Raw genomic sequence first — 9570 nt, 5'->3', positions numbered from 1 at the left:
AATACGTTTATTTGCAGTGATTCAAACTTAATTTTCAAATTCAATGATTTCTTGTCAATTCTAAACTTTATGCACTTGTTGAGCAATATGCAAAGCTCACGAGACAAAACAGAAAGTGGAGATCATTTTTTTATTTTTGCGTGTAGGATATAATCGTTCTTATTATAACGTAACATTCCATGATCGTTGAAGTCGATGTCAAACCTTAGCGGCCGCATAAAACAATGATGTCAGGTTAGCTAGGTGATAATAGCGGTAAGAGACGTCGTTAATGCAGGCAATATCTGCGACCAAGACCATTAAACACCTTTTCTTTTATCGGTTTTCGATATAATTCTCACACATTGCGAAGAAAACAATGCGTTCTGTTGAATCATAATTGTCTCACAGCGGGAAGACCTCGTTGAAAATAGCGCGTCTAATTTAGCTGGTTTACTTAATATTGCAGTGAATAGTTACGTGACTATTCCAGCAGTGCAAGTTACTCTACCATCTACTTTGAAATTTCCATACCGTACGAGAAAGCAATGTGATCAGCTGCTGTTTTGCGGGCATGAGCAACGTAGGCTTTTCTTGCTTTCGGCATTCTTTAAGTCCGTTTAAATTATCTAAATCTCTTTCACGAAGTGTTTTATCTTTGAAACACCACTTGTCATCACCATTTTTGTTGCCCTTCAACCATAAATTTACGGGGGGCGCCGCCCCCCGGAAGTCGGCGCGTATGTTTCTTTCAACTCAATAACTTACTTCGGTCACAAGCACGTTTCAACGTTCGTGTTTTGTTGCTTCTACCTTTTTCTACACCTTTGCTATGTTGACGTGTATTGTTTTTCATATGATGGTCAGAAATAAAAACAACTGAACTGACATGACGAATTGTAATTTAATAGCTTAAACATTTTATTTTTATTCCTTTCTGCACGATTTCAACGTTTAGCGACGTTAAAACGATGTAAAAACGGCAATTGTAATTAGGCTACGGTATCCGATTTTTTCTATTCACAAATTTCAAAAACTCGCCGAATAGGGCACTCGCCGAAAAAGGCTCTCGCCGAATCGGACTAGTCGAATCGGACTCGCTGAATAGTAGCAGACCCTGGAATTTGAACAAAGGTAGCTTGTGCATTTGGGTAAGCAGCCCAAAACTGGAAATTTTTTGTCAAAGTTAATTATAATTCTTTTCATGCATATCTCGCCCCCCTCTGTCTCAGACCTCTTAAATTCCCTGTCTCATGCGGAAGAAGGGAAACATCACTTCAGAGGCTATGTTTCTCTTATACATATAGTACTATAACTAATAACTGTGTTCTAATATTTTTATTTTATTTTTTTAACTATGTTCTAAGATTATTATTTTATTAGTTACTTTTTATTTTTAATCAGGTTAATATGAATGATTAATTTGTATAGATATATTATATACCGGTACTGTATGAATATATTTTGATTTATAAACTTTTTCTGAAAAGTATTTTTGATCACTTGGTAACTATAAGGCAGTTAAAATGGATAGTATCTTAACTACTCTTAAAATTTTAATTATTGGGGATAGTGGAGTTGGAAAGTCAAGGTAAGTGTCTTTAAATGTTGCAACATTATTGTGTAATTTATCAATGGCTTACCGTAGTTGTTTCGAAATTTTATAATTATACTGGTGGTGAAGTCAATATCTCGGGCAATGCACCTGTAGTTGTAGAAGACAGCATGAGCCATGGATCTCTACCTGCCTGGGTTTTTTTTTCGGTCATTTATCGGTCATTGACCGATTTTTTAGCAAAATGTCCGAAAAAAATATAGTCAATTCGGTCAAAATGTCCGAAAAATATATAGTCAAATCGGGTGTTGCAAGGTTGAGTTTCGCTGATGAACGTTGAAGAAAGTTTTCTCAGATAAAACACGACAACGTTTCTCAGCGAAACATAATGTTGTAGCCATGGCTTGGTTGTAGCTCATACGCGCCTCACTATTTTTTTGGCCGTGGGGGCGAAAGCGTGTTTCATCAGCAGCAACATAAATTCAGCAAAATGTCACGCAGATGGATGACATAATTATGTCGTCACACTAGGATTGCTTTTATTGCCACACTCGGAGTTATCGCTACGTTCGACCTACCGTTAATTATTATAAACAAAACTCGACCACTTCGGTTAAGCAAACACATGCCATGCGTCTGCGTAGGCTAGCGGTTGATGGACTGCGACTCTAAAAGCTAAGCACAACATAAAGTTTAGCAACGAACTAGATTTATTACCATGAAACAAGAGACGAAAAGGTTTACTAAAAAGTAAAAGGTAAACTGTGAATGGAATGACAATGTCTTGAAAATGGAATGCAAATACTAACTTGATTATACGCTTGAAAATGTGCCTGTTGAAAGTAAAATCATTCACGTTTACATCAATTCAACAGCACGTTAGGGCACCTTGAATAAATTTAGAAGTTGCTAACATCCGTAAACAGCCCTTGAGAAATAGTTACGGAGAGACGTCTGATTAAGTTTTCGACTTGACATAGCTCCCTTTTCACTACAATATCGCAACTTATGACTGACCTGCTTTCAACTTACGACTGACCTGTTTTCGTGTTGCAGATGAAACAAAAGATGCGCATATTCCGCCTTTGATCAGGTTTCTATGGCAACGGTCGTGTGTGCGCCATGCAGTTTGCGCGAGTCCGTTGTTGCGTTGATTATTCCGCATGTGCGCAATGCGGTTTGTACCAGCCCTTGTTACGTTGGTTGGTGGTTACGTCAGCGAGCGGTTCACTGCCGCGACAATTCACTGTAGAGGTTTCGACTTTCGAAAGCAACATCGAGTCTGTTTGCAAGCGCATAAAGCCAAACGCACGCTCCGTCTACGTAGCAAATTATGATGTTTTTGGGTGCATTCAACATCTGATGACATTGAATCGACACAAAATGGTAGATTTTTGCTATGTTGCAGGCAGCAAAATCTGTCATTTTTACATTGATTCAACGTCTGCAGACGTTAAATCAATGTAAAAATGACAGATTTTGTCTGGTGTGGAATTGTAGCATCCTACTCGTTCTAGTGATTATTTATCGCGAAGCTGTTGCGGTTTGCATTAAAAAAATGTTGTCCTGCTGCCGATCGCTAGTTCATCTATTGTTTTATGTATCAATACAGCATAAAAAGTTGGCGCCTATGTTGTAGCTAGTCAGGAAGTGCAAATTTTGGTTTGTATCAGCTACTTGAAAGGAAATATTTTCATCAGAAAAAATGACCGAAATAAATAAAAAAATGGCCGAATTTTTTCAAGTCATTTCGGACAAATGACCGAAAAGTGTCAGCGAAAAAAAAAACCCAGCTACCTGCTCCATTTGACGTTAGCATGCTGTCGGATCAGCTTCCGGCTCGGGAAAGTTCCGTCAGCACAGTCAGCCGTCACCTGTTCGAACATTTGGCGGCAAATCCGATGGCGCCACTTCAAAGATAACAGGTCACGAGTCACCTGCTTTTTATGTCGCAAAGGAAAACATAAAAGAAGTTTGTTTAGTTTAATAAAGCTCATAAGATAGCAAGGCGCAAGAGAGCAAACATTAACCCTATTAAAGCTTAATTGCTGCAGCGACGCTAAACGCAGTCTTTGTGAGAAAAACTAACCATTGCAAATTTGCGAACATAGGCTACACATTCAATGAAATCTGTTTGAAAACTCTCGCCCACCCAGAATTCCTCTCTTCTAAGAAAAAGTGACGCCTATGTTCTCACTTATAGAATTTTCCCTGGGCCTTTTCTTTCGTACTGTAATAGTGTAAATACCAAAACTTAGCCTACCGTACTTGTATAATCTAATTTTTTAACCAACCTTACCTTATCAATATTACTCGGAGTCGGAGATCAAAGCCAGACATTGTGATGTAAGATTTGAACTAAATTGCCCTGATTAGTGTAGAAGGAGGTACTCCCATCCATTCTTAGCGAAGAATTTACCTTTTTTACGCTGATTCAATGTCATCAATCGTTGGAGCAATGTGAAAATCCAAAGCTTTTCTGCTTAAATGGAAGCTAGGGGATATGTACAGTATTAACATTTTCTAGATGCGTGCTGGAAATTATATTCTTCATTCTTGCAATAATTGTTTGTGCTATGCAATGACGTCAGGGTTAGAAATGTTTAAGCCAAGGATTCGATCTATTTCGTCCCCAGAACACTTCGTACCCCCATTTCAGGGGACGAAGTCGGGGTACGAACTGTTCAGGGGACGAAATAGGTTGCATCCCTTGGAAAGCAAGTCAGTCTCATTATGTAAATACCTTTTGAAAATAGCCAAGCTATTATTTTGCATGCAAAATTTGTAATACTGTAGTTATTGTCAGCTTTACTGTTCTTTTGCAGGCCTTTTATACATACATTAATACATTATATATTACTGTACCGGTACATCAAATATCGTTACTACAGTACTTAAAAACCTCTACAACCTGTTTCACCCTAAAAGGGCATAACCAGTGCTGTATTTGAGGGTATACGGCGGTATACGCAGTAGGGAGGGCCGTCAATGCACTTTTTTTGTCAAATCACTTAGCAACTCCGCTCAGATAGGAGGCTTAGGTCACAAACAAATAATCTGAAATTTTTTTAGATCAGGCCGCGGGAAAACGCCGCACAAAAAAGTCAATATTACCCAAATAAAATAGAAAATACACAAAACAACGAAAACAGTCAAAAACAATCACAGAACGTAATCTTTCTTTGACTCAAAACGTGAACACTGTGAGCGAGCAGCAGTTCGCGTCAGAATAAGCTCATGTCTGCTGTCATGGCCGATGACTTCATCGCTTACTTTGGTGATGAGTTTATTGCGCGCTCAACTGCTTGTGTGCAGCACGGAAAACTGTCAATCGATATAGGAACATCGGTCTCGACGAAAAGCTCTGTGAGCTGTTGGATGCTGAAATCATGTAGATTGGTGGCTCAGTGAGTTTCCGCTCGCTCCACCGGAGCAACGAGTTTGTTTTCAAATCTGTGTACCCAAAGTTTAGTTTAGGAATTTCGAAACGACGTATCCCACCCGTGTACTCGTCCCTTGCTTTCTGGGTCCGATGAACTGCAAGCTTACGCATTGGCTTAGACTCGTCATGCAGAAGGACCAACACTACATTCTCCGGATGCGCAGCGAAGGTGTTTGTTTGTAAGCAACTGTCGAGGACTTTTTTTGATTGGCCTGTCAGATAGCGAGTTAGCTTAACCAACCGAAGGAAGGACCGAGCAGAAAAGTGAATCTTCTTGTTTCGCTTGGTAGTAAACCACATCGGAGCATAAACTTTAACGATGTAGCATTCGTCATCATTTCTATCAGCGCCTCTGTTGGTTCATGCTCCGAGATATAAAGTCGGCATATCCTTAAACGAGAGTAAGCCATCGTGCATGACCCTGTTTACCTGGATCACGGAATCGAATGCTTTATGGAGGCAGACTTCCCTCGATGAGCAACACGATATCGAGCAGATACTTTTAATTGTCGCAAATTTCCATCACCTTGAGCATCGACTTTCGTCAGATTGGATTATGTCTTTTCGAACTCGACGACTGCAAATTCTCCCATTTTGCACTTATCATTAGCGACGACACGGCTGATAAATCCTTTGAAGGTTTGCGGTCCTGATGATTTCAGTCAGGAGTTCGTTGAGGTGAAACTGGCAAATCGATTATTGCACCGTACTCCCGATATGTTTCTCAATGGTAGTGATGGCCCTGCGTGCTTACCTGTATTGACAGCAGTTCCGTTGCAGCCAATGACCCGAATGCCTTTCACGTGAGTTCCCTTGACTTTAAGAGCAGCCAACATCGTTTTGGCAATCTTGTTCCCAGTTAAACGCCCTTGAATGGAAACGTGGTCAATATATTCAGATCGTGGGTATTTCAGCATCACGTAGTGGGCTTCGATTGATTTTTGACGATAGCCAGCTATGCCATTCAATGTAAGGATTTTATCCTTTCTATCGTCAAAGTAAAGGCCTTCAACTATTGTGCCGAGCAAACTGGATGCGAAGTGACTCGTCTGTAGACAGAGTCGTTTTCCTGCATGAACGAGCTTGTTTTTGTTGACTATCATCGTCGGATTGAAATCATCTTTTGTGTCCAGTAATGTTGTGGTTGCGAGGGCAGCTGCTGCTCGACTCGGAATTCCATACCTTTCTGTCTGACGCGCAACTTTATGCAGATCGAAAGTACATCGCTCCTGCACTTCTTCGAGTTCTTCTTTGCCGATCGAGCACTCTGAAGTAAGGTGGAGTGAAAAAAAGTTTTTCTGTCATATTAATGAAGATTGAAGAGGGCTGTTAAAAGGGTGTCATAAGGTCTAATATTGACTTTAAAATTATTTTTTTGACGTGGCACTAAAAATCGAGCGTGCCACCCAGCCCCATGGGACACGCAAAGGTCAAAATCCATGAAAACAGCGGAACTTTTTTTACAATGCTCCCAGAAAGCTGGGAGTAGGCTTAAAAGTTGCAGAACAGCTATGTTCCTATATGCTCTAAAACAACATTTTGTTCTAAATGGGATCTATTGGGCATCTATTGGGCAGATATTCCAAAAAAAAAACGGATTTTTTCCATTTTCGGGGGCAAATTTAGATAAAATTGCATTTATTTAATGCTTAAATACATTTGTTTACTACACTTTGTTCAATTATTTTGGGTGTTATTATGGAGTCTACATATTTGGACTACATACTATACCATACCGTTTTTAGCATTAGCATATTGTAGCGGACTTATTGAAGCAAGCGAATACTATCTTTTAATTTGATATTGTTCGGAATGGCCCGTTTCGGCGAGTCCAATTCGGCGAGTCCGATTCGACTAGTCCGATTCGGCGAGTTCCCTATTCGGCGAGAGCCTTTTTCGGCGAGTGCCCTATTCGGCGAGTTTTTGAAATTTTTAAAAGGAAATTATCGGGTACCGTAGCCTAATTACAATTGCCGTTTTTACATCGTTTTAACGTCGCTAAACGTTGAAATCGTGCAGAAAGGAATAAAAATAAAATGTTTGAACTATTAAATTAAAATTCGTCATGTCAGTTCAGTTATTTTTATTTTTGACCATCATATCAAAAACAATACAGGCCTCGAAATTTGTACTTTTTTCCGGCGGTCAAGCATGTCCTACCAGACTAGCCCTTTCAGCGGACATTTAATATCTCAACAGGACATACTTTTTACATGTAGATTTTGCACAAAATCACACTAACAGTATTGTGTAGTCGTGTTTGTAGAAGACGATTTTCGACAACAGAATAACTCTGCAATGGTTGATGGCTTAATTAACCGACCCTAAAGTATACTGGAGCAGATTGCTTGCAAATAAATCAGTGCGTTAATGACAGTCGTATAATGACGCAATAAACACAATTGAAAACAACAATCCAAATTTCCTTATTACAAAAGCAACTACGATCACTTGTTCCATGGTTTTCGCGTTATAGAATCGTTGTGCCAAGCGATTACTGCCGGCGCGGGTTGTAAATCTCCATGTCAGGACCGTCCAGACAAATGCGCATTAGTGACTCAATAGTGTAAGCCCTCAATAGTGTTAACTAACTAACACAATAGTGTTAGTCTAACACCCTCCCTTCTGTGCAGAACTTCTATTTCTATCAGTATCAGCGTGAATAAGGTCGCCACATTCGCCTAAGCACGTGCGGAACCCAGCTGAGACTTGCTTCTCTGTGACGTTTCTTTTTAACAAACGATCAATGTAACGCAATAATCCTCATTGTTAAAATTAGAATACATATCCTGCCGAAAAGTTCAGACAACTTTATTTCAAGGCAACATTGCAAGGCGTTGAAATGATGTAAAAATGGCTACTTTTGCCATCAGCTGTTAACCACGCCACTCTAATGTGATCTTTAAAGCAATTGTCTGTACTATTATTGTTTCAGCTCCGTATTTGTTCGCGTTAAACAAACAATTGTAACAATTCAAATTTAAAATATATTTTTGCTGCATTAGTTCTATTTTTGTCAAGAATTTTGCGGCGGTCATTTATGACCGACCAATGAGTCGGCTTCGGCAGACATTCAAGGTCATTCCGGAGGTCATGTCCGCCATGACCGCCGGAATTTCGAGGCCTGCAATACACGTCAACATAGCAAAGGTAGAAGCGACAAAACGCGAACGTTAAAACGTGCTTGAATTCGTCATGTCAGTTCAGTTATTTTTATTTTTGACCATCATATCAAAAACAATACACGTCAACATAGCAAAGGTAGAAGCGACAAAACGCGAACGTTAAAACGTGCTTGAATTCGTCATGTCAGTTCAGTTGTTTTTATTTCTGATCATGATATTAAAAACAATTCACGTCAACATAGCAAAGGTGTAGAAAAAGGTAGAAGCGACAAAACGCGAACGTTAAAATGTGCTTGTGACCGAAGTAAGTTATTGAGTTGAAAGAAATTTGGCAAGGTTGCATCACCTTCAGAAAAATTTAAGATATGAAGGAAAAATAAAACAAAGAAAATGTTAGAAAAAAAATAATGTTTATGTCTATAAGTTAGTACTTTTGAATAGTTAAAATCATAGGCGCCTAACTATTTTATTGGCCGTGGGGGCGAAAGCGTGTTTCATCAGCAGCAACGTAAATTCAGCGAAATGTCACGCAGATGGATGACGTAATTATGTCGTCACACTAGGATTGCTTTTATTGCCACACTCGGAGTTATCGCTACGTTCGACCTGCCGTTAATTATTATAAACAAAGCTCGACCAAAACACATGCTATGCGTCTGCGTTGGCTAGCGGTTGATGGACTGCGACTCTTTAAGCTAAGCACAACATAAAGTTTAGCAACGAACTAGATTTATTAGCATGAAACAAGAGACGAAAAGGTTTACTAAAAGGTATACTGTAAATGGAATGAAAATACTAACTTGATCATATGCTTGAAAATATACCTGTTGAAAGCAAAATCATTCATGTTTGCATCAATTCAACAGCACGTCACCTTTAATAAATTTAAAAGTTGCTGACATCCGTAAACAGCCCTTGAAAAATAGTTACAGAGAGACGTTTGATTAAGTTTTCGACTTGACATTGCTCCCTTTTCACTACAATATCGCAACTTATGGCTGACCAGCTTTCAAGTTCCAATTCGCTGTAAAGATGAAAACAAAAGATGCGCATATTCCCCGCCTTTGATCGGGTTTCCATGGCAACGGACGTGTGTGCGCCATGCAGTTTGCTCGAGGCCGTTGTTGTGTTGATTATGCCGCTTGTGCGACTGTGGGCAATGCGGTTTGTACCAGCCCTTGTTACGTTGGTTAGTGGTAACCAAGGATGCCAGAGCTTGGTTTTTCCACCTAGATCTGGGTTTTTTTGACCACATCTGGGTTTTAAGTTTTTTTATTTCAAATTTAGCTAAATCTAGGTTTTTAACTTTGTACAGAGCTTGCACAGTATTAAAGCACTGGGATCTTAGATAAATGGTCCACACTGCAACACAAAAATGATAAGGTACACCGGTAATGTTTTTTTGCATCAGCCACTGCAGTCAGTGAGGTACAGGATGCTGAAAAAATGATCCAACTTTATGAAAATGT

At 39.5% G+C, this 9570-nt stretch overlaps 1 protein-coding gene across 1 annotated transcript in view; it reads left to right on the top strand.

Moving 5' to 3' along the window:
- Positions 1-1389: 1389 nt before the first annotated feature.
- LOC145768087 (ras-related protein Rab-18-like) overlaps positions 1390-9570 on the top strand; it is a 50713-nt gene continuing 42532 nt past the window's right edge. Inside the window, exon 1 of the mRNA XM_082579553.1 lies at positions 1390-1570. Coding sequence (XP_082435679.1) covers positions 1506-1570 — 65 coding nt within the window. The 5' untranslated portion in view covers positions 1390-1505. The remainder of the gene's footprint in view (positions 1571-9570) is intronic.

This window comes from Aplidium turbinatum, chromosome 4 (assembly GCF_918807975.1).
Source record: "Aplidium turbinatum chromosome 4, kaAplTurb1.1, whole genome shotgun sequence".
NCBI lineage: Eukaryota > Metazoa > Chordata > Ascidiacea > Aplousobranchia > Polyclinidae > Aplidium > Aplidium turbinatum.
This window is presented reverse-complemented; position numbering and strand designations above follow the sequence as displayed.